The 24,400-nt window shown below is 38.1% G+C and overlaps 1 protein-coding gene across 3 annotated transcripts in view; it reads left to right on the top strand.

Moving 5' to 3' along the window:
• KIF3A (kinesin family member 3A) overlaps window positions 1–24,400 on the top strand; it is an 89,813-nt gene that overhangs the window by 51,395 nt on the left and 14,018 nt on the right. For 2 of the 3 annotated variants that reach the window (XM_070374005.1, XM_070374006.1), the window contains exons 6-9: window positions 14,847–14,986; window positions 15,383–15,580; window positions 16,309–16,483; window positions 22,563–22,661. In XM_070374005.1, coding sequence (XP_070230106.1) covers window positions 14,847–14,986; window positions 15,383–15,580; window positions 16,309–16,483; window positions 22,563–22,661 — 612 coding nt within the window. Of the gene's footprint in view, window positions 1–14,846; window positions 14,987–15,382; window positions 15,581–16,308; window positions 16,484–22,562; window positions 22,662–24,299; window positions 24,372–24,400 lie in introns of all 3 variants that reach the window. The other variant, XM_005888360.3, reaches the window with a different exon arrangement.

Here is a 24,400-nt window from a genome sequence, read left to right on the forward strand (position 1 = left end):
ATTCTTCTGCCTTAGTTATTCTGCTGTTGATTCCTTATAGTGTATTGTTCATCTCTGTTTGTTTGTTCTTTAGTTCTTCTAGGTCTTTGGTAAACATTTCTCGCATCTTCTCCATTCTTTTTCTGAGATCCTGGATTGTTGTCGCTGTCATTATTCTGAGTTCTTTTTCTAGAGGGTTATCTATCTCCATTTCATTGTTTTTCTGGGGATTTATCTTGTTCCTTTATCTGGGACATAATCCTATTTCTTTTCATTCTGGTTAGCTTTCTGTGATTATGATATTAGTTCTGGAGAACACAGGATTATAGTTACTGCTTTTTCTGTCTGCCTTCTGGTGGATGAGGATAAGGGGCTTGTGCAAGCTTCTGGATGGTAGGGATTGGTTTTGGGGAACAGTGGGTCTTGCTCTGGTTGGCAGGGCCATACTCAGTAAAACTAATCCAGTTGTCTGCTGATGAAGGGGCTACACTCCCTCCCTGTTAGTTTGGCTTGAGGCAACCCAGTCCTGGAGTCTGTAGGTTCTATGATAGGGCTCTTGGCTACCTCCAAGAGGACTTAGGCCGAGACGCATCTCCCAAGACTGCTGCTCTCCATTTCTGTGACGGGCCACCGCCAACCGACACTTCTGCAGGAGACCCTCAAACACTCATATCAGTCTCCTGTGGGCTCACTGTTTCTTTCCCCTGGGTCCTGGTGCACACAAGGTTTTATTTGTGCCCTCCAAGAGTGGAGTCTCTGTTTCCCCACAGTCCTGTGGGAGTCCTGTAATCAAATCCTGCTGGCCTTCAAAGACAGATTCCCTGGGGATTCCCTGTCCCATTGTTGGATCCCCAGGTTGGAAAGCCTGATGTGAGGCCTAGGTATTACTGTTCTCGTTTGTGGTTTACCCACCCAGTGGGTTTAAGATTTGATTTTATTGTGATTGCACCCCTCCTACCGTCTCGTTGAGTCTTCTCCTTTGTCTTTGGATGTGAGGGTGTCTTTTTTTTTTGGTGAGTTCCAGTGTCTTCCTGATGTTGTTTGTTCAACAGCTAGTTGCAATTTTGGTGCTCTCGCAGGAAAAGATGAGTGCACGTCCTTCTACTCTGCCATCTTGAACCAATCACAGGTAAACATTTTTTTTTTTTTTAATTTATGATTAGACTAAAATCTAGCAAACTCAGGGAAATGAAGCAAAAATTAAAAAAAAATCAATTGCCTTCTTAGAAGCCAAATAATAGAAAAATAGAAGACCAAAATTTTTTACAGGAAAATGAGCAAAAGCTATATGTGAATATGTTGTTCACAGAAGAACTATCCACAGCAGTAAGTATATGAAAGGATGTTTAACTTCACAAGTAATCAGGAAATGTATATTAAAACAACAAAGGGAGATATTTTACTCATCAGTTTGGATGAAAGGATATCCAGGTTGGTGATACTCTGAAGAAATGGTCAGTGGTGATGGAAATATACAGCATTTTTGAAGGGTAATATAAGTGTATCTGTTGAAATTTTAAGAATGCAGTCCTTTGACCCACTGTTTCTATTTCTAGATATATTAAATATATTCTAGAAAGATATTTTTTGATGTGAACAAAAAATACCTTATTGCAGCATTATTTTTAAGAGCAAGAAGTTTGATGCAATCTAATCATCAGTAAAATATTGGTTATATAAATTATGGTGCAAAAATACTATGGACTATAATGAAGCTATAAAAAACAACCCTGGGTTAAATCTACATGTAGAGACTCAAAAGACTTTATAGATGCAAGTGAAAAAGAAAGCTAACTAGCAAAGTATGTACTGCATTATCCTATTTATATATGTGTTAAGAAAGCCAAGTTATTAAACTATTATATATTTAGGTATTGTGTGTGTGTGTTTACATGTGTGTATGTGAAGTACGAATGAAAAGACATTTAATAGTTGTTAACTTTAGTGAAAGGGAAATAAGATGGAAAGAAAGGGCTGTAAGGGAGCATTCTCTTTGCTTTATGTATGTTTGTATTTTTAAATTTTTGTATTAGGAATATGTTCATGTATTGTTTATTTGATTAAAAAATTTAACATAATATATTTGTAATAGTGACCAAAACCTTCCATTAACTACTTAAAAATTAATTTAACTTGATATGTGAGATTTGTCCAAGGAAAATGAAAAAATTCTAATGGGAGAAATAAAATGAAAGGAAGGTAAAGAGATTTGAAGACCTAAGATAGCAGAAAGGAAAATAATCTTAATAAATACATTGAGTTCAAAAATTAAATATTCAGGGTGGAGTGGGAGGGGGGAAGGGAATCCTACACTACTGGTGACTGTAAATTTGGTGCAGCCACTATGGAAAATAGTATGGAGGTTCCTTAGAAAACTAGAGTTGGCCATATAGGTGAGCAGCCCCACTCCTGGGAATATATCCAGACAAAAGTATAATTTGAAAAGATACATGCAGAGAACAAGATGGTGGAGGAGCAGGTATGTGTGGAGTACATCTCTCTCCAGGAATATACCTTCAGACACAGAAGTGTGTGCGGAACACCAGCTGAGAGTGGACAGGAGTACCTGACGGGCAGAAAAGGATGTATTGACTCATGCAAAACTCAGTAGGAGGAAGGAACTAGGGGGAAGAACAGTAGTGTTAGTAGGACTGGACCTTTGGCAGGTGGGGGAGCTGAAGCAGAGGTCCGGTCCCTACCTCGGGGCAATTGTCTAGACAGAGGAGAAACATTTAAGGCTGAGAGTGAAACAGCTGATCTGTGGCAGCCTAAATGGAATGAGAATCAGTCCTTGCTGCAGCCATACGTACCCCAGATGGCGTAGCGGCTAGGGGCTGGAGTTTAGGGATTGTGGAGCAATCCCCTGTGGCGAGGGCTGTGGAGAGACGGAGGGGATGTGAGGGAGGAGATTATGGTGGGAAATGCCTGTGGAGGAAAGCGGGGCAGCTATGGAAGCAAGGTCATACTGCTGAGTCACACGTAGCGGGTGGAGCCATTACCATAGCCTCTCTCCCCCCACATGCCAGCATGTGCAGCTGAACAATAGAGAGGCTGGCCCATCAAACGCCTGATGCGCCAAACTACAGAGTAGGACCCCAGCCAGGGGGGCCCTTCTATGTGCCTGATGCTCTGAATAACAGAGAAGGACTGCAGGCAAGCCTCTCAGCGCCTGATTGTGCGGAGAGAGACTGGCCAAAGAAGTCTTCTGATTGCCAGCTATAAGAGGCTAGAAAAAAGACTCTGATAGGGCCATAACTCCTGCGGCAGAGGCAGTCCCTGTCCCTGCACACTTGACACCACAAGGGTCCCCGCAAGCCAAGCAGCCGCGCCATTTTCATGTTCAACTCTCACTGGGGCAAAGCTGCCACAGGCAAAAAAATCTTGGGCCTATGCATGCAGGGTCGCTTCCGTAGTGTCTGACTCTTTGCTACCCTGTAGACTGTGGCCTACTAGGCTTCTCTGTCAGGGAGGGGGCTTTTCCAGGCAAGAATACTGGAGCATATTGGCCAATACGCTATGGCCAAAGGGTATTGTCATACCTTTCTAGAGCACTATATCTCCTGCTGCCCTAGCCACTGACTCCCCTGAGTACCAGGTGCTTCCAGAACCCCTGCGACCCAAGCAGCTGCACCACCTCCTCACCTGGTCCTCACTGGGGCAGACCCAAGTCATCCAGGGTAGCCTCAGGAGCAAACCCCAGTGGACGACCCACATGCAGAGGTGGAAATAAAACCACAGTTGAAACCCAGGGGCAGTGTAACTAAGGAAGAAGACCCAGAACCCTCCCACCAGCTGTACAAGCTGCAGATTAAATCCACATGATCAACTAGGCAGACTCTGTCTCTGGAATATATAAAGGGTCATTGAGAGCTCCCACAAAAGAAAACGCACTAGTTCTGATAGCTGTGGACATTGGAGGCAAGAACACAGAGAAGTAGGACCAGATTAGGATCTGGGCTGACCCCACAGCAGGTCCAGAGATCAGCACAGTGTTGGAGGGCATCCTAGGGAGGTGAGGTGGACTGTGACTCCCAGCGAGGGAAAGACTGACAGCAGTTATTCAAGAAAAACATCTATTATTCTTATGTTTTGACTTGTTCTGTATATTCTTTTGGATTTTTTTCCCCTTTTTTTCTCTCCCCGCCCTATTGTAGTTGTCAATTTTATTGGCACTATGAAATCTAATTAAGCTTTTGAGCTTTTTTTCTTTTCTCTTTTTTCTCAGTCACATTTTTTTAATTGTAAATCTCTGCCTCTGTGTTGGGCTTTTGCAGTTCTGGGGAGTTTTCCTTTTTTTTTTTTTCTTCTCTTTAATTTTAAAAATCTATTATTATTTTTCTACATTTATTCCCATGTTTGCTTTTCCCACTGTTCTTTTCCCCTTGCTAATCTTTAATATATATAAATCTTTATCTACTTCTATTTAACTTTGCATATCTATTCTTTCTTTCTTTCTTTCCTTTCCTCTCAACATATTTGTTAGTTTTATTTTCATTGCTTTATACCCCAATTGACATCTTGCCTTAGTTTTGTTTTTCAGTTTGTGCTTTAGTTAGTTTTGTTCTGTGATGTTGGAGAAGACTCTTGAGAGTGCCTTGGACTGCAAGGAGATCAGTCTTGGGTGTTCATTGGAAGGACTGATGATGAAGCTGAAACTCCAGTACTTTGGCCACCTGATGTGAAGAGCTGACTCATTGGAAAAGACCCTGATGCTGGGAAAGATTGAGGGCAGGAGGAGAAGGGGACGAAAGAGGATGAGATGGTTGGATGGCATCACTGACTCGATGGACATGGGTTTGGGTGGACTCTGGGAGTTGGTGATGGATAGGGAGGCCTGGCGTGCTGTGGTTCATGGGGTTCCAAAGAGTCGGACACGACTGAGTAACTAAGCTGAACTGAGACATAATTTTTGGTTCCCTTTGTTCCCTGGATCAATCTATTGTACTTTATTTTTGTTGTACTGTTTTGATTTTGCTTATAGGTATATATGTAGATGTGTATATTCAGTCACACTTTTTGTTGTTGTTATAAACCTCTGCATCTGTGTTGGGCTTTTGCAGTTCTGTGGAGTTTTCCTTTTTTCTTTCTTCTTCTGTTTTTATTTTCTCTTTTTTATAATTTTAATTTTTAATTTTTTAAAACCTGTTACATTTTTTCTACATTTATTCCTTTGTTTGCCTTTCCCACTATTCTTTTCCCCTTGCAGTTAATCTTTAATGTATATAAATCTTCTTCATCTGCCTCTGTTTAACTTTGCATATCTAGTCTTTCTTTCTCAACATATTTGTTAGTCTTCTTTTCATTGCTTTATTCCCCACTTGCCACCTTGCCTTAGTTTTGTTTTCCAGTTTGTGCTTTAGTTAGTTTGTTCCTAACTGGTAAATATAATTTTTGATTTCCTTTGTTTGCTGGGTCAGTCTATTGTTCTTGATTTTTTTTGGACTGTTTTGACTTTGCTTGTGGGTATATATGTATATGTGTATGTTCCATTATTGTAATTATTATTTGCCTGATTTTATAACTGCCATTTGTCTGGGACTCATCTTTGGTTTCTCATTTTTAGATATTTGTTTTAATCTCACTTAATGCCATAACAAACCACTTGTGGAATCTTTGTTCCTGACCAGAAATCAAGCCCTGAGCCTTTGGAGTGGGAGACCAAGACCCTAGACTATCAGAGAACTAACCCGGTATCAAATAGTGATAACTCACACAGAGGAAACCACTGGAATACAAGACCCGGCATCACCCAACCATCAATAGCAACCTGTGCAGGAACCCTCATTTAAACAACAAACCAAACAAAAATACAAACCCAATCATCAGCAGACAGGGTTACCACCTCACTCAGCCTGCAATGAGGGAGACCTGGGTTCGATTCCTGGGTCAGAAAGATCCCCTGGAGAAGGAAATGGCAGTCCACTCCAGCACTCCTGCCTGGAAAATCCCATGGACGGAGGAGCCTGATAGGCTACAGTCCATGGGGTCGCAAAGAGTCGGACACAACTGAGCGACTTCACTTCAGCCTTGCCAATCAGAGGAAAAACAAACAAACAAAAACTCATAACAAATTTCACCCTATACAAAACTTACACAAACCACTGGACCAACCTTATGAGGGCAGAAACCAAAAGGAAGAAAGAATTCAACCTTGAAGCCTGAGAAAAGGAGACCTCAAACACAATAAGTTAAAAAAAAATAAAAGGCAGAGAAATACTACACAAATGAAGGAACAAACTAGAAACACCGAAGTCCAAATAAATGGAGAGGAAATAGGCAAACTATCAGAAAAAGAATTCAGAATAATGATAGTAAAGATGATCAAAAACCTTGAAAGAAAATGGAGAAAATGCAAGAAGCAATTAACAAAGACCTAGAAGAATTAAAGAATAAACATGAAGAGACAAACAACACAATTACTGAAATTAAAAATACTCTAGAAGGAATCAATAGCAGAATATCTGAAACAGAAGAACAAATCAGTGACCTGGAAGATAAAATGGTGGAAATAACTTCTGAAGAGCAGAATAAAGTAAAAAGAATGAAAAGAACTGCGGATAGTCTCAGAGACATCTGGGACAATATCAAACGCACCAACATTTGAATTTTAGGGGTCCCAGAAGAAGAGCAAAAGAAAGGATATGAAAAAATTTTTGAAGAGATTATAGCTGAAAATTTCCCCAACATGGAAAAGGAAATAGCCAATCAAGTACAAGAGGCACAAAGAGTCCTGTACAGGGTAAACCCAAGGAGAAACACCCCAAGACACATACCAATCAAACTAACAAAGACTAAACACAAAGAATATTATAAGCAGCAAGGGAGAAGCAGCATGTGACATACAAGGGAAACCTCATACGCTTCACAGCTCATCTTTCAGCAGAAACTCTGCAGGCCAGAAGAGAATGGTAGGATATATTTAAAGTACTGAAAGGGAAAAATCTACAACCAAGATTACTGTACCCAGCAAGGATCTCATTCAAAATTGATGGAGAAATCAAAAGCTTTTCAGACAAGCAATAGTTAAGAGAATTCAATACCACCAAACCAGCTTTACCACAAATGTTAAATGGACTTATATAGTCAAGAAATACAGAAGAAAAAAGATCTACAAAATCAATCCTAAACAATTAAGAAAATGGCAATAGGGACATATATATCAATAATTACTTTAAATGTAAATGGATTAAGTGCTCCAACCAAAAGACACAGACTGGCTGAATGGATAAAAAATTAAGACCCATGTATATGCTGTCTACAAGAAACCCACTTCAGACCTAAAGACACACATAGACTGAAAGTGAGAGGATGGAAAAATATATTCCATGAAAATGGGAAGCAAAAGAAAGCTGGAGTAGCAGTCCTTAAATACACCTTAAAATAATGAAGATTACAAGAGATAAGGAAGGACACTATGTAATGATAAAGGAATCAATCCAAGAGGAAGACATAGCAATTGTAAATATCTATGCACCCAACATAGGAGCACCTCAATACATAAGACATACTAACAGACCTAAAAAGAGTAATTGACTATAAACGCAATAATAGTAGGAGACTTGAACACCCTACTCACACCAATGGACCGATCATCAAAACAGAAAATTAATAAGGAAACAAAAGTCTTAAATAATGCATTAGATGAGATGGATCTCATAGTTATCTTCAGGACATTCCATCCAAATGCAGAAGAATAAACCTTCTCAAGTGCACATAGAATATTCTCCAGGATAGTCCACATCTTGGGTCACAAATCAAACCTCAGTAAATTTAAGAAAATTGAAATCATATCAAACATCTTCTCTGACCACAACGCTATGAGACTAGATATCAATTACAAGAAAAAAAACTGTAAGAAACACAAACACATGGAGATTAAATAACACATTTCTAAATAACCAGCAAGTTTCTGAAGAAATCAAAAGGGAAATCAAAAAATTTCTAGAAACAAATGACAATGAAAACCTGACAACTCAAAACCTGTGGGATGCAGCAAAAGCAGTCCTAAGAGGGAAGTTTATAGCAATACAATCCTACCTCAAGAAACAAGAACATAGACTAGACAACCTAACTTTACCCCTAAAACAACTGGAAAAAGAACAAAAAACTCCCCCAAAATTAGTAGAAGGAAAGAAGTCATAAAGATCTGAGCAGAAATAAAAAAGAAATGAAAGACACAATAGTAAAGATTAATAAAACTAGAAGCTGGTTCTTTGAGAAGATAAAATTGATAAACCTTTAGCCAGACTCATCAAGAAAAAGAGGAGAATCAAATCAATAAAATTAGAAATGAAAAAGGAGAGGTTACAACAGACAGTGCAGAAATACAAAGGATTATAAGAGACTATTATGAACAACTATATGGCAATAAAATGGATAACCTGGAAGAAAGGGACAGGTTCTTAGAAAAGTTCAGTCTTCCAAGATTGAACCAGGAAGAAATCGAAATTATGAACAACCCAATTATAAGCACTGAAATTAAAGCTGTGATAAAAAACCTCCCCAAAAACAAAAGCCCAGGACCAGATGGCTTCACAGGAGAATTCTATCAAACATTTAGAGAAGAGCTATTGCCTATCCTTCTAAAACTCTTTCAAGAAATGGCAGAGGAAGGAACACTTCCAAACTCATTCTACAAGGCCACTATCACCCTGATACCAAAACCAGACAAAGACAACACCAAAAAAGAAAGCTATAGGCCAATATCACTGATGAACATAGATGCAAAAATCCTCAACAGAATTTTAGCAAACAGAATTCAGCAACACATCAGAAAGCTTATACAGTATGATCAAGTTGGGTTTATTCCAGGAATCCAAGGATTCTTCATTATATGCAAATCAATCAATGTGATATACCATATTAACAATTTGAAAGATAAAAACCATATTATAATCTGAATAGATGCAGAAAAAGCCTTTGACAAAATTCGCCACCCATTTATGATTAAATCTTTTCCAGAAATGGGCATAGAAGGAACCTACCTTAACGTAGTAAAAGGCATATATGAAAAGCCTACAGCAAACATTATTCTCAATGGTGACAAACTGAAAGCATTCCCCCGAAGATCAGGAACAAGACAAAGGTGTCCACTTTCACCACTATTATTCAACATAGTTCTGGAAGTCCTAACTACAGCAATCAGAGGAGAAAAAAATAAAAAGAATCCAGATTGGAAAAGAAGAAGTAAAGCTCTCATTGTGTGCAGATGACATGATACTGTACATATAAAACCCTAAAGATAGTATCTGAAAATTACTAGAGCTCATTGGTGAATTTAGCAAAGTTGCAAGATACAACATCAATACACAGAAATCACTTACGTTTCTGTATACTACCAATGAAAAACCAGAGGAATTAAGGAATCAATCCCATTGACCATTGCAACAAAAAGTACTAAATATGTAGGAATAAACTTACCTAAGGAGATAAAAGAACTGTATACAGAAAATTATAAGATGCTGATCAGATCAGATCATATCAGTCGCTTAGTCGTGTCCGACTCTCTGCAACCCCATGAATCGCAGCACGCCAGGCCTCCCTGTCCATCACCAACTCCCGGAGTTCACTCAGACTCACATCCATTGAGTCAGTGATGCCATCCAGCCATCTCATCCTCTGTTGTCCCCTTCTCCTCTTGCCCGCAATCCCTCCCAGCATCAGAATCTTTTCCAATGAGTCAACTCTTCGCCTGAGGTGGCCAAAGTACTGGAGTTTCAGCTTTAGCATCATTCCTTCCAAAGAAATCCCAGGGCTGATCTCCTTCAGAATGGACTGGTTGGTGACGCTGATGAAAAAAATCAAAGACAACATAAACAGATGGAGAGATATTCCATGTTCCTGGGTAGGAAGAATCAATATTGTGATAATGACTATACTGCCAAATGCAGTCTACAGATTCAGTGCAATCCCTCTCAAATTACCAATGGCATTTTTCAGAGAACTAGAACAAAAAATTTCACAGTTCATATGGAAACACAAAAGACCCCAAATAGCCAAAGCAGTCTTGAGAAAGAAGAATGGAGCTGGAGGAGTCAACCTTCCTGACTTCAGATTATGCTACAAAGCTACAGTCATCAAGACAGTACTGGAACAAAAACAGAAATACAGACTAATGGAACAAGATAGAAAGCCCAGAAATAAACCCATGCACCTCTGGGTACCTTATTTTTGACAAAGGAGTCAAGAATATACAATGGGGCAAAGACAGCCTCTTTGATAAATGGTGCTGGGAAAACTGGACAGCTGCATGTCAAAGAATGAAATTAGAACACTTCCTAACACCATACACAAAGATAAACTCAAAATGGATTAAAGACCTAAATGTAAGACCAGAAACTGTAAAACTCTTAGAGGAAAACATAGGCAGAACACTCGATGACATAAAGCAAGATCCTCTATGACCCACCTCCTAGAGTAAGGGAAATAAAAGCAGATGAATGGATAAGAAAGCTGTGGTACATATACACAATGGAGTATTACTCAGCCTTTAAAAAGAATACGTTTGAATCAGTTCTAATGAGGTGGATGAAACTGGAGCCTATTATACAGAGTGAAGTAAGCCAGAAAGAAAAACACCAATACAGTATACTAACGCATATATATGGAATTTAGAAAGATGGTAACAATAACCCTGTGTACGAGACAGCAAAAGAGACACTGATGTATAGAACAGTCTTATGGACTCTGTTGGAGAGGGAGAGGGTGGGAAGATTTGGGAGAATGGCATTGAAACATGTATATCATGTATGAAACGAGTTGCCAGTCCAGGTTTGATGCACGATACTGGATGCTTGGGGCTGGTGCACTGTGACGACCCAGAGGGATGGTATGGGGAGGGAGGAGGGAGGAGGGTTCAGGATGGGGAACACATGTATACCTGTGGCGGATTCATTTCGATATTTGGCAAAACTAATACAATATTGTAAAGTTTAAAAATAAAATAAAAATAAAAAAACAAAAACTAAAGTAAATAAGTGGGGCCTGATTAAACTTAAAAGCTTTTGCACAGCAAGGGAAAGTATAAGCAAGGTGAAAAGACAACCCTCAGAATGGGAGAAAATAATAGCACATGAAACAACTGACAAAGGATTAATTTCCAAAATATACAAGCAGCTCATACAAATCAATGCTAGAAACTCAAACAACCCAATCAAAAAGTGGGCAAAACACCTAAACAGCCATTTCTCCAAAGAAGACATACAGAAGGCTAACAAACACATGAAAAGATGCTCAACATTGCTCATTATTAGAGAAATGCAGATCAAAACCACAATGAGATATCACCTCTCACCAGTCAGAATGGTCATCATCAAAAAATCTGCAAACAATAAATGCTGGGGAGGGTGTGCAGAAAAGGGATCGCTCTTGCACTGTTGGTGGGAATGTAAATTGATACAGCCTCTATGGAAGATGGCATGGAGATTCCTTAAAAACCTGGGAATAAAACCACCATATGACCCAGCAATCCCACTCCTAGGCATATACCCTGAGGAAACCAGGGTTGAAAAAGACACATGTATCCCATTGTTCACTGCAGCACTATTTACAATAGCTAGAACATGGAAGCAAGCTAGATGCCCATTGACAGATGAATGGATAAAGAAGTTGTGGTATATATACCCAATGGAATATTACTCAGCCATAAAAAGGAACACATTTGAGTTAGTTCTGATGAGGTGGATGAACCTAGAACCTATTATACAGAGTGAAGTGAGTCAGAAAGAGAAAGATAAAAATCGTATTCTAATGCACATGTATGGAATCTAGAAAAATGGTACTGAGGAATTTATAGGGCAGAGCTGGGAATACCAGACCACCTGACCTGCCTCTTGAGAAATCTGTATGCAGGTCAGGAAGCAACAGTTAGAACTGGACATGGAACAACAGACTGGTTCCAAATAGGAAAAGGAGTATGTCAAGGCTGTATATTGTCACCCTGCTTATTTAACTTATATGCAGAGTACATCATGAGAAATGCTGGGCTGGAAGAAGCACAAGCTGGAATCAAGATTGCCAGGAGAAATATCAATAACCTCAGATATGCAGATGACACCACCCTTATGGCAGAAAGCGAAGAGGAACTAAAAAGCCTCTTGATGAAAGTGAAAAAGGAGAGTGAAAAATTTGGCTTAAAACTCAACATTCAAAAAAATGAAAATCATGGCATCCGGTCCCATCACTTGATGGCAAATAAATGGGGAAACAATGAAAACAGTGGCAGACTTTATTTCTTGGGCTCCAGAATCACTGCAGATGGTGACTGCAGCCATGAAATTAAAAGACGCTTACTCATTGGAAGAAAAGTTATGATCAGCCTAGACAAAGCAAGGCGTTACCTGGCCGAGAAAGGTCCGTTTAGTCAAAGCTGTGTTTTTTCCAGTAGTTATGTATGGATGTGGGAGTTGGACCATAAAAAAAGCTGAGCACTGAAGAATTGATGCTTTTGAACTGTGGTGTTGGAGAAGACTCTTGAGAGTCCCTTGGACTGCAAGGAGATCCAACCAGTCCATCCTAAAGGAGATTAGTCCTGGGTATTCATTGGAAGGACTGATGATGAAGCTGAAACTCCAATACTTTGGCTACCTGATGTGAAGAACTGACTCATTGGAAAAGACCCTGATGCTCGGAAAGATTGAAGGCAGGAAGAGAAGGGGACGACAAAGGATGAGATGGTTGGATGGCATCACCAGCTTGATGGACATGAGTTTGAGCAAGCTCTGGGAGTTGGTGATGGACAGGGAAACCTGGCGTGCTGCATTCCATAGGGTCACAAAGAGTCGAACATGACTGAGTGACTGAACTGAATTGACGCTGTGGAAGTATGTATAGTGTGTTTCTTCTGATTAGATGAGTTGAAGTGATGTCAGATTGATTTGTTTTATTTATATCTTGTGGAAAAATTCATAAATTTGATTTTTAAAAATTCATGATTTGAAAGAAAATGGGAAAAGATTATGTACGAGGAGTCACAAATCATTGCATTTCCCTCACTGATTTCCATTTACCTTCTTTCATTGAGCTTTACTTTTCCTTATCTATGCAGTTTACATTCTAGTTCTCTGACTTCTAATATAGCTATTTGCTGATAAACAGTACCCTTTCAGTGTTTAAATTCTAAAATCACAGCTGGCCTGTACATGAATATATAGTAGGAAAATAATTTTGGTGTTGGGTGAAATTAACATATTGCTTTTAAAATACTTTGGAATTTAAGGAAAAAACCCATACATGCCCATTGTGAAAAACAAAGCATTTATTTATTTATTTATTTTACTTTACAATATTGTATTTGTTTTGCCATACATTGACATGAATCCACCATGGGTGTACATGTGTTCCCCATCCTGAACCCCCTTCCCACCTCCCTCCCCATCCCATCCCTCTGGGTCATCCCAGTGCACCAGCCCTGAGCATCCTGTATCATGCATCGAACCTGGACTGGCGATTCGATTCACATATGATAATTTACATGTTTCAATGCCATTCTCCCGTATCATCCTGCCCTCGCCCTCTCCCACAGAGTCCAAAAGACTGTTCGATACATCTGTGTCTCTTTTGCTGTCTTGCATACAGGGTTATTGTTACCATCTTTCTAAATTCTATATATATGTATAAGTATACTGTATTGGTGTTTTTCTTTCTGGCTTACTTCACTCTGTATAATAGACTCCAGATTCATCCACCTCATTACAACTGATTCAAATGTATTCTTTTTAATGGCTGAGTAATACCCCATTGGAGAAGGCAGTGGCACCCCACTCCAGTACTCTTGCCTGGAAAATCCCATGGACGGAGTAGCCTGGTAGGCTGCAGTCCATGGGGTCGCTAAGAGTCGGACATGACTGAGCGACTTCACTTTCACTTTTTACTTTCATGCATTGGAGAAGGAAATGGCAACCCACTCCAGTGTTCTTGCCTGGAGAATCCCAGGGACGGGGGAGCCTGGTGGGCTGCCGTCTATGGGGTCGCACAGAGTCGGACATGGACTGAAGTGACTTAGCAGCAATACCCCATTGTGTATATTTACCACAGCTTTCTTATCCATTCGTCTGCTGATGGACATCTAGGTTGCTTCCGTGTCCTGGCTATCATAAACAGTGCTGCGATGAACATTGGGGTTCGCCTGTCTCTTTCAATTCTGGTTTCCTCAGTGTATATGCCCAGCAGTGGTATTGCTGGGTCATATGGAAAGCATCTTTTTGTTTGCACAATATATTCATGTAAAACATTTATACACACTCAGATTCTTAGCATACTTTGAATGGATGCTTTTGTTTTACAGAAATGGGATTATACTCTATACTCCTAACTTTTTTCTCTCTAGTTCATATGTTTTGGGTATCTTTTCATGTCATTAAGATCTACCTTATTTTTTTAAGAGACTGCTTCATAATGCATAGTATGACTATTCTATTAACATAATTGATTAACTGCTTCCCTATTGATTGTTTTTGATGTCTTGCTGTTGCAAATGGTTTTACTCTGACGATTTTTGTTACCATCTAATGTATATATGAAAGTATTCCTGTGATTGTTTCCCAGAATATAATACCTTTTAGAGACAGCTGAAACAGAAGTTTATTTTTTGAACTATTTAACATATATTTTAAAGTCAGTTAATTTTTTGAGTCAATAATACTTGAAATTAAGTATTTTGTCCTAAAAGTACCTCTTTAATGTGAAAAAATTAGTTTTTTGTTACCAACATAAATGTCAGAAATTTCATAGCTAAATACACCTAAGCTTTTGTGTCTTAACCATGTTCTCTGGCTTTTGGCTGTGATGAAATTTAGTATTTTGGATATTATATTTAGAGGCACTCCCTGTTGTTAATAGTTTTAAAGACTTTCCTTCTTTTATTCAAGGTTCTGTTGGTGCAACTAATATGAATGAACATAGTTCCCGTTCCCATGCCATCTTTACAATCACGATAGAATGCAGTGAGAAAGGTGTTGATGGTAACATGCATGTCAGGATGGGGAAGCTTCATCTTGTAGATCTTGCTGTAAGTAAGGGGATGCTAGTTAAGAATAACTCTTGTAGTTTCTTTTTATTTTATAAATGAGTAATAACTCAAGTGAAAAGGAGTGATTTTATATATATATATAAAAGTTTTATATGTGTGTTTAACTTACTATTAATTATGGACTGTTTCTAACCTATATAAACAAAGAATAGTATAATTTTCCATGTACTCATCACCTAATTTTAATAGTTATCAGTTCATGTCCAGTTCTATTTCTTCTCTACCCTCAGCCACTTCTTCCCTTCCAGTATTATTTTGAAGTGAATTCCAGATATCATATTAGAGTTTTTACTGTTAAAATACTTTTTTTAACTTTGGGAAGAATATTCTGTCTTTTTTTGTTTTAGCTTTACTTCTGTCTCTGTTTATTGCTAGGGTTCAGAAAGACAAGCAAAAACTGGAGCTACTGGACAGCGCCTAAAAGAAGCTACAAAAATCAATCTTTCGCTTTCCACCCTTGGTAATGTTATTTCTGCCTTGGTTGATGGAAAAAGCACTCATGTGCCTTATCGTAACTCTAAATTGACTCGTCTTCTTCAGGATTCCTTAGGAGGAAATTCAAAAACCATGATGGTAAGACTTAATTGGTTGTTTAGTTACCATCAGGAAAATTTTAAGATTCTGATTTATGCCAGCAATTGATATTCATAACATTTTAAAAACTATCGATTATTTCACTTTTTAAAATTTGTGGTTATTTTGACTCATTGGAAAAGACTCTGATGCTGGGAGGGATTGGGGGCAGGAGGAGAAGGGGACGACAGAGGATGAGATGGCTGGATAGCATCACTGACTCGATGGACGTGAGTCTGAGTGAACTCCGGGAGTTGGTGATGGACAGGGAGGCCTGAAATGCTGCGATTCATGGGGTCGCGAAGAGTCGCACACGACTGAGCGACTGAACTGAACTCAACTTTCTAGCACACCATGTGTGCTAGCCTATAATTGGATTGTTTGGAAACCCATGGGGTGATGCCCTCTTTTTCACAGCCAGAGTGGAAATATGTTCCAGAATTCTTTGATATATTCATAATGGTAGTAATTTTAAGTGTGTTGGAACTTCCCTGATAGTCCAGTGAGTGATTAAGCTTCCACTGTAGGGGATGCTGCAGTTTCCATCCCAGGTCAGGGAACTAAGATCATGCATGCCATGCAGCGTGGCCAAAATATAAATAAATTTAAAAAATTAAAATATAATAATAAAATAATATTATAAATATTATTTATTTATAAAAAATAAATTAAAGTTTTAAAACTGTATCACATGTACAGCAAAATGTTTTATGTTCCTAATTCAACAGTGTGCAAATATTGGGCCAGCAGATTACAATTATGATGAAACCATCAGTACATTGCGGTATGCTAATCGTGCTAAGAATATTAAAAATAAAGCTAGAATTAATGAAGATCCAAAGGATGCTTTGCTTCGTCAGTTTCAGAAGGAAATAGAAGAACTGAAAAAAAAGCTTGAAGAAGGTAACGTTTTCCTGAAAATATTAATCTTAATGTTGGTTAAAAATGTGTTTTTAAGCAATAAGTGTTCTAATAAAACCACCCATTAAAAATTCTCTGAACCTCTGATATTGATGTTTAAGGGAATATTTTTGCACAGTAACTTGCTACTTACATTATTAAGCATTTTCACATCAAGTTCAAGTAAAATTATGTAATGTTTGTGTAGTGATTTAAAAATTCATTTGATTTACAACCTCTATCTCAGTCCTCATGATCTTTCATAAAGATTTCATATGATCACTTATTAAACAAGGAATTTTTGATTCTCTCTCTGAGTGAGTTCTACCATACATGTATTAGTTATGACCAGAGTTCTTTGTAATAGATCCCAGGCACTATTACTTGAAGTCAATAAAGCAATTACAGAGTTATGGGTAAACACAGTTTGTTGTTTGTTGTTGCTGTTCAGTTGCCAAGTTGCATTCCGCTCCTTGCAACCCCATGAACTGCAGCACACCAGGCTTCTCTGTCCACTATCTCCTGGAGTTTCCTCAAATTCATGGCCACTGAGTCAGTGATGCTATCTAACCATCTCATCCTCTGCTGCCCCCTTCAGTCTTTCCCAGCATCAGGGTCTTTTCCAATGAGTTGGCTCTTTACATCAGGTGGCCAAATTATTGGAGCTTGAGCGTCAGACCTTCCAATGAGTATTAAGGGTTTGTTTCCTTTAAGATTGACCGGTTTGATCTCCTTGCAGTCCACGGTCCTCTCAAGAGTCTTCTCCAGCACCACAATTCAAAAGCATCAATTCTTCGGCACTCAGCCTTCTTTATGGTCCAACTGTCACATCCATACAGGACTACTGGAAAAACCATAGCTTTGACTATGTGGAACTTGGTTGGCAAAGTGATACCTCTGCTTTTGTATCTCTGCTTTTTCATATGCTGTCTAGATTTGTCATAGCTTTCCTTCCAAGGAGCAAGTGTCTTTTAATTTCATGGCTATAGTCACCATCTACAGTGATTTTGGAATCCAAGAAAATAAAATTTGTCACTGTTTCCACTTTTCCCTTCTATTTGTCTTAAAGTGATGGGACCATATGCCATGATCTTAGTTCTTTTAATGTTGAGTTTTAAGCCAGCTTTTTCACTCTCCTCTTTCACCATCATCAACAGGCTCTTTAGTTCGTCTTCACTTTCTGCCATTAGAGTGGTATCATCTGCATATCTGAGGTTGTTGATACTTCTCCCAGCAATCTTGATTCGAGCTTGTGATTCATCTAGCCCAGCATTTCTCATGATATACTCTGCATAGAAGTTAAATAAACAGAGTGACAATATACAGCCTTGTTGTACTTCCTTCCCAGTTTTGAACCAGTCATTTGTTCTGGTTCTGTTTCTTCTTGACCTGCATCCAAGTTTCTCAGGAGGCAGGTAAGGTGGTCTGGTATTCCCATCTCTTTAAGAATTTTCCACAGTTGTGATCCACACAAACAAAGGCTCTAACATAATTGGTGCATTGACTGCTCATGGAAACCTAGTTTACTATAAGTGAAAATTGATTGCATGGCCTTGAAAATATGCTTTCATATTTGAACATGAGATTCTATTTTGGAAATCCTTTTCTAACAAGATATAATGTTAGATGTTTAGAAAATTTGAAGACCTTGTCATGAGGGTGAGAAATTTACCAACCATTGTTAGGTGGTCAGTAACTCCCTGAATCGTAATGCTATGAACTAGCTGGCACAGGGCTCCTTTGCATACCTGGTGAATAAAGGGCTTTGAAATTGCCTTTCTCCAGTCTGTGGGGAAACTGGTTAAATCAGATGTAAAATTCAGATCCAGACATCATAAACATTTGAAGAAGGTGCTGATTCAGTAAATTTGAGTAAGATTTTTGAGGAAGAGCTATGATTTAGCTGCCTCTTAGATAATGAAATTTGGTATTTTAACTGTGACCACTAGGTGGTATTTATAGTCAGTATGTTTCAAAGATGTAAAATTTCTTAGATTTGTTAGTATTGAGTTCATACCTTTATATTTCTGACTCAGTTTTTACATTTTAAAAATTGTGGTAAAATATATAATACATAACATAAAATTTACCATTTTAACTATTTTTATGTTAAGTTCTGTGGCATTAAGTACATTGGCATTGTTCTTCAGCTGTCACCACCATCCATCTCCAGGACTTTTTAATAATCCCAAAATGAACCTCTCTCTGTACCCATTAAATGCTAAATCCCTATCCCTCTCTCTCCCTCAATCCCTGGTAATCATTATTCTACTTTCTGTCTCTATGAATTTGACTGTTCTAAGTACCCCATATAAGTAGAATCATACAATATGTCTCCTGTTGTGTCTGGCTTATTTTACAAAGCAGAAGGTCCTCAGTAGTCGTCCATATTGTGGCATGAGTCAGAATTTTCTTCCATGTTTCTTTTTATCCTTTCATCTGTTAATGTATACTTGCGTTGCTTCTACCTTCTGACTATTGGGAATAATGCTGTTATGAATGTGGATGTACAAATATCTGTTCAAGTCCTTGCTTTCAGTTCTTTTGGATATATATCCAGAGGTGAAGTTGCTAGATATATGGTAATGCTAACTTTATTTTTAATTAACTTCATTTTATTTACACTCTTAGGACATTTCTTATAATCCAGTTAATAGAGTTGATCATAGGAGTAATCTAAAAATAGGCAAAACTATTAAAAGAATAACTTTTTAACTTTTATTTCAAAATAATTTTAGGTTTATAGAAAACTCACAGTATAGCAAGGAGAGTTCCTATGTACCTATTACCCAGCTTCTCCTGATGTTAACATCTTACATTATCACACCAGGAAATTTATAGTGATAGAAACTTTTTAACTAATCCATAGATTCTTACTAGAATTTTGACAGTTTTCTCTTCAATGCCCTTTTTTTTGTAGTTCAGGATCCAGTTATAGATCATGCATTGCATTTACTGATAGTTGTCATGTCTGTTTAATTTCCTTCAGTCTCTAATTCCTCAGTCTTTGTAATCATGACATTTTGAAGAGTATTGGTCATATATTTGTAGAATGTTCCTCAATTTGAATTTATCTGTAGTTTTCTCATAATTATTCTGCAAATGTTCACCACTGAAAGATTCCTTGGAGAAGGGAAAGGCTACGCACTCCAGTATTCTGGCCTGGAGAATTCCATGGACTGTATAGTCCATGGGGTTGCAAAGAGTGAGACACAACTGAGTGACTTTCACTTTCACTTCTCATAATTATTCTGCAAATTTTCTCCACTGTAAATTTATTTTATTATTTCCTTTGTAATTTATATCTTGTGGAGATATACTTTGACACTATACAAAACTTCTGTTTCTCATCGTACTTTTCTTCCCGTGATTTTAGCATCCAACAGTAGTTCTGTGGATTTGCTCAGTGATAACGTTTTCTTCCCATTTTTCTTTCTAATGTTTAGTGTTCTGAATTTTAGTGTAAGGAAGATCAGTCTCCTCTCCCCTATTATTTTTTAATGTCAGTATGGACTCATGGATATTTATTTTAGTCTGTGGGTTTATAATACAATAATATTATTTATTTTATTGTTCAAATTTTCCAGCTTTGGCCATTTAGTTTCAGGGTAGTTCCTGTATCCTTTCAGCATGCTCTCACCAGTTTGTTTGCTTATCACTTCCTCATTATCTGGCACCACAGATGTTTGGGGCTCATTTTTATATTTTTCTTACCTTGTTCTTAAAATCATCTGTTTCTCCCTGGTTCCTTTCATTGGAGAATGGTATTTAGAAACCAAGATTTAGGCATTAGGTGTACTCATTGCTACCAGGGTGTCATTGTTTGTGGACCTGAAGAAATATATGTTTAATGAATTTCTTCTCCCAAGACTCTGAATTCTTTCTACTTTTTGTTTTTTAGGTTCAACTATTCTGAAGGAGATCAGCCCTGGGATTTCTTTGGAAGGAATGATGCTAAAGCTGAAATTCCAGTACTTTGGCCACCTCATGTGAAGAGTTGACTCATTGGAAAAGACTCTGATGCTGGGAGGGATTGGGGGCAGGAGGAGAAGGGGACGACAGAGGATGAGATGGCTGGATGGCATCCCTGACTCGATGGACGTGAGTCTGAGTGAACGCCGGGAGTTGGTGATGGACAGGGAGGCCTGACGTGCTGCGATTCATGGGGTCGCAAAGAGTCAGACACGACTCAGCGACTGATCTGATCTGATCTGATTATGATTAGTATATATTTTACTCCCTCCCACCCAGTTATCTTTATTTTCCTAGACATTTCATATGTGGACAGTGGTAATTTTAAATAACTACTTTGAAGGTGCCATAGCACTGATCTGCATTAATATTAGCTTTGTAATTTCCTTAAAAAAATTTTTTTTTAGATTAACATACTTGTTGTACAAATAAGCCCTTCTTCTATTACTTGATGCGATATAGTCCTAAAAGTGGGATCGTGTGTTAGATGACTGTTGTATGGCTCTTAAACTATAAAAAGGTTGGATAAATTATTTAAAATCTTTGAGATTTTCCTGGTGGTCCAGTGGATAAGACTCCATGCTCTCAATTCAAGGGACCCAAGTTCGATATCTGATCAGGGAACTAAGATCCCATGTACCGCAACTAAGCCTGTGCGCCATAACTACAGAGTCCACGTGCTCTAGAGCCTGCCAGCTGCAACTGGAGAAGCCTGCACATGGTAATGAAGACCCAGTGCAGCCAAAAAATAAAGCAGCAAAAGAAATGAGCCAATGAGATGTGGCATTTATAAAAATAAATAAATGAAATCTTAAACAGAAAACTGAGGAAAAAGTGCATTCCAAAAGTGATCATATTTTTCAAACATTGAAATAATACCTCTAACATGTAACATTTAAAACTGTAAACTAATCACTTTAAAGTTTAAATAGGTCAAAGTCTTAAATTCTCTTTCCAGTTCAGTCCAGTCACTCAGTCGTGTCCGACTCTTTGCGACCCCATGAATTGCAGCACACCAGGCCTCCCTGTCCATCACCAACTCCCGGGGTTCACTCAGACTCACGTCCATCGAGTCAGGGATGCCATCCAGCCATCTCATCCTCTGTCGTCCCCTTTTCCTCCTGCCCCCAATCCTTCCAACCATCAGAGTCTTTTTAAAGTTTGAATAGGTCAAAGTTAGGGTTAGGCTTGGGGTTGGGGTTAGGGTTGGGGTTAGGGTTAGGGTTAACTCACTTTTTCCAATGAGTCAGTTCTTCACATGAGGTGGCCAAAGTACTGGAGTTTCAGCTTTAGCATCATTCCTTCCAAAGAACACCCAGGGCTGATCTCCTTTAGAATGGACTGGCTGGATCTCTTTGCAGTCCAGGGGACTCTCAAGAGTCTTCTCCAACATCACAGTTCAAAAGCATCAATTCTTTGGTGCTCAGCTTTCTTCACAGTCCAACTCTCACAGCCATACATGACCACGGGAAAAACCATAGTCTTGACTAGACGGACCTTTGTAGGCAATGTAATGTCTCTGCTTTTCAATATGCTATCTAGGTTGGTCATAACTTTTCTTCAAGGAGTAAGCGTCTTTTAATTTCATGGCTGCAGTCACCATCTGCAGTGATTTTGGAGCCCAGAAAAATAAAGTCTGACACTGTTTCCACTGTTTACCCATCTATTTGCCATGAAGTGATGGGACCGGATGCCATGATCTTCGTTTTCTGAATGTTGAGCTTTAAGCCAACTTTTTCAGTCTCCTCTTTCACTTTCATCAAGAGGCTTTTTAGTTTCTCTTCACTTTCTGCCATAAGGGTGGTGTCATCTGCATATCTGAGGTTATTGATATTTCTCCCGGCAATCTTGATTCCAGCTTGTGCTTCTTCCAGGCCAACGTTTCTCATGGTGTACTCTGCATATAAGTTCTCTTTAGGAACTTTAAAAATAAAACCTCTGTGTATATCATATCTGTTTCTGAGGCTAACATATCTGATATCTCTAGGAATATTAAAATAAGGTTTGTTTCGGGCACAAAAACTTAATGAAGAAAGTTGATACAGGCGTTTCCTGAATAGGCAGTGACCTGGTACAGAATAAATATCATTGTATTAAATTTCTGTTCAAGGGGAAGAAATATCAGGCTCTGATATCAGCGGTTCAGAGGAAGAGGATGATGAAGAGGGTGAGGTTGGAGAAGATGGAGAGAAAAGGAAAAAAAGGAGGAGTAAGTTCATTTCAGTGTTCTAGAAATTAAATGAAATTGCTGCCTAATGACGGTTTAACATTCCTAAGGCTGTTGAGTACATGCTTTTTATTTTGCTATTTTTTATTGTGGTAGCAGTTTGAACAGAGGATTTGCTATATACCTGGTTAACTTTGCATTATTTTTTCTTCCTATACTGATCTGTTATTTCTAGATCAATCAGCATACAGTATGTTCTAGTTTTTTATACTACTTAGAATTATAAAAATCTGTGATAGTGGATATTCCATTTTTAAATTTCATGTGGGATTTTAATGTGGGGACTTTATCTGTGTTAGGGATCTGAATATTTTAGAAAGTTAAGATAATGTGAATTTTTTTCAAATATGATTAAGCTTTAAAAGTCATTGAGTTTTTAATAAATTTGTAGAAGGATTCTATTATATAATAGCATGCAAAATGTATTTTCTTTATAAAATGTACTGATCTGTTAACAGAGTGTTCGTTTCCAAGTATCAATTAAAACTGTATATTGTGATAAAGATATAGATGACAGTGCAAAAGAAAGACAAACATTATAATGGGCTACATTTCAGATCTTTCTATCTGAGTATTTATTTCAGAACTCTCTTCCATTAATGTGGATCATTGTTTTCGAGCTGGTGCATATTTTGCTTGTCTTAGTAAGATGTTCTTGCTGAAAATAACTCATCACTGTTTGATCAGGTGTCCCAAATTTAAAAGCCATAGAGAGTCCTTCAAAAGGCAGGAAAAATATAATTTAGAGCAAGAGTTGCCAAGTAGTCTGCTGACCAAAATCAGCCCACCACCTGTTTTTGTAAATGTAGTTTATTAAGCAGCCATGTTCATTTGTTTACATACAGTCTACAGCTGTCTTCACATGTGTCTGTATGGCCTGTGAAGCCTAAAGCACTTATCTTGTGTCCCTTTACAGCAAGTGATTACTGACCCTTGATTTAGAGAAACAGTTTTGTGTCCATACATATTTTTTCAGAGTAAGCTATTCAAAGCTGAAACAGATAATAGATTTGTTTAAAAATGAAAATTTGAATTTAGAAAAATGCCATTGCTTACTTACTATATTAAAATATTTAATAGTAACATCTTCCTTCAAGGCTTAGAAATTTTCAAAATTTCAGTAAGCCTTCTAAATTCTGTGAAACTTTAAACATGTATATCTGATAGTTTGATGTTTTGGAGATGAAAGAGTGAAATTGGAGACATACCCAAACTGTTTGTATTAAAGGGTAATTTATCATTCCTATAACTTTAATTGTGCATGACTTTTAAGCTCAGTTCTGTTAGTTTATCAACGTAAATGGTTTAAATAGACTTATTTGTCACCAAGTGACTTATTTTTTATTCTTGTCATTCCAAACCTCTGAATTACTATACTTTAAGTGAATAGTGAGGTTTGCCTACAGTGGATACTTAAAGGAATACAGTTTCTAATTCCCCTGTATGGCTTTGTAATTAGAGAATACTACATAGACTGCCAAGACTGATTTTAAGGGAAAGTAAGTTTTGGTTCTTTAATACAAAACTTGATTGTCCTTTAAAATTCTTTCTCTGTGTATGTGTTCATTTTCTTGTTCCTCTTTCTTTGGTTCCCGTTGGGCTCATTTCTTTGTCTTCCAGGCAGTAGCAGCAGCAGTAGTTCAGACTCCACATGTTCTGTCATAGAGAAACCTCTGGATAAGTTCTTGCCTAGTGAGTGGTAGCTCTTAAATTCTCTAACA

Source organism: Bos mutus, chromosome 7 (assembly GCF_027580195.1).
Source record: "Bos mutus isolate GX-2022 chromosome 7, NWIPB_WYAK_1.1, whole genome shotgun sequence".
NCBI classification, from domain to species: Eukaryota; Metazoa; Chordata; class Mammalia; order Artiodactyla; family Bovidae; genus Bos; species Bos mutus.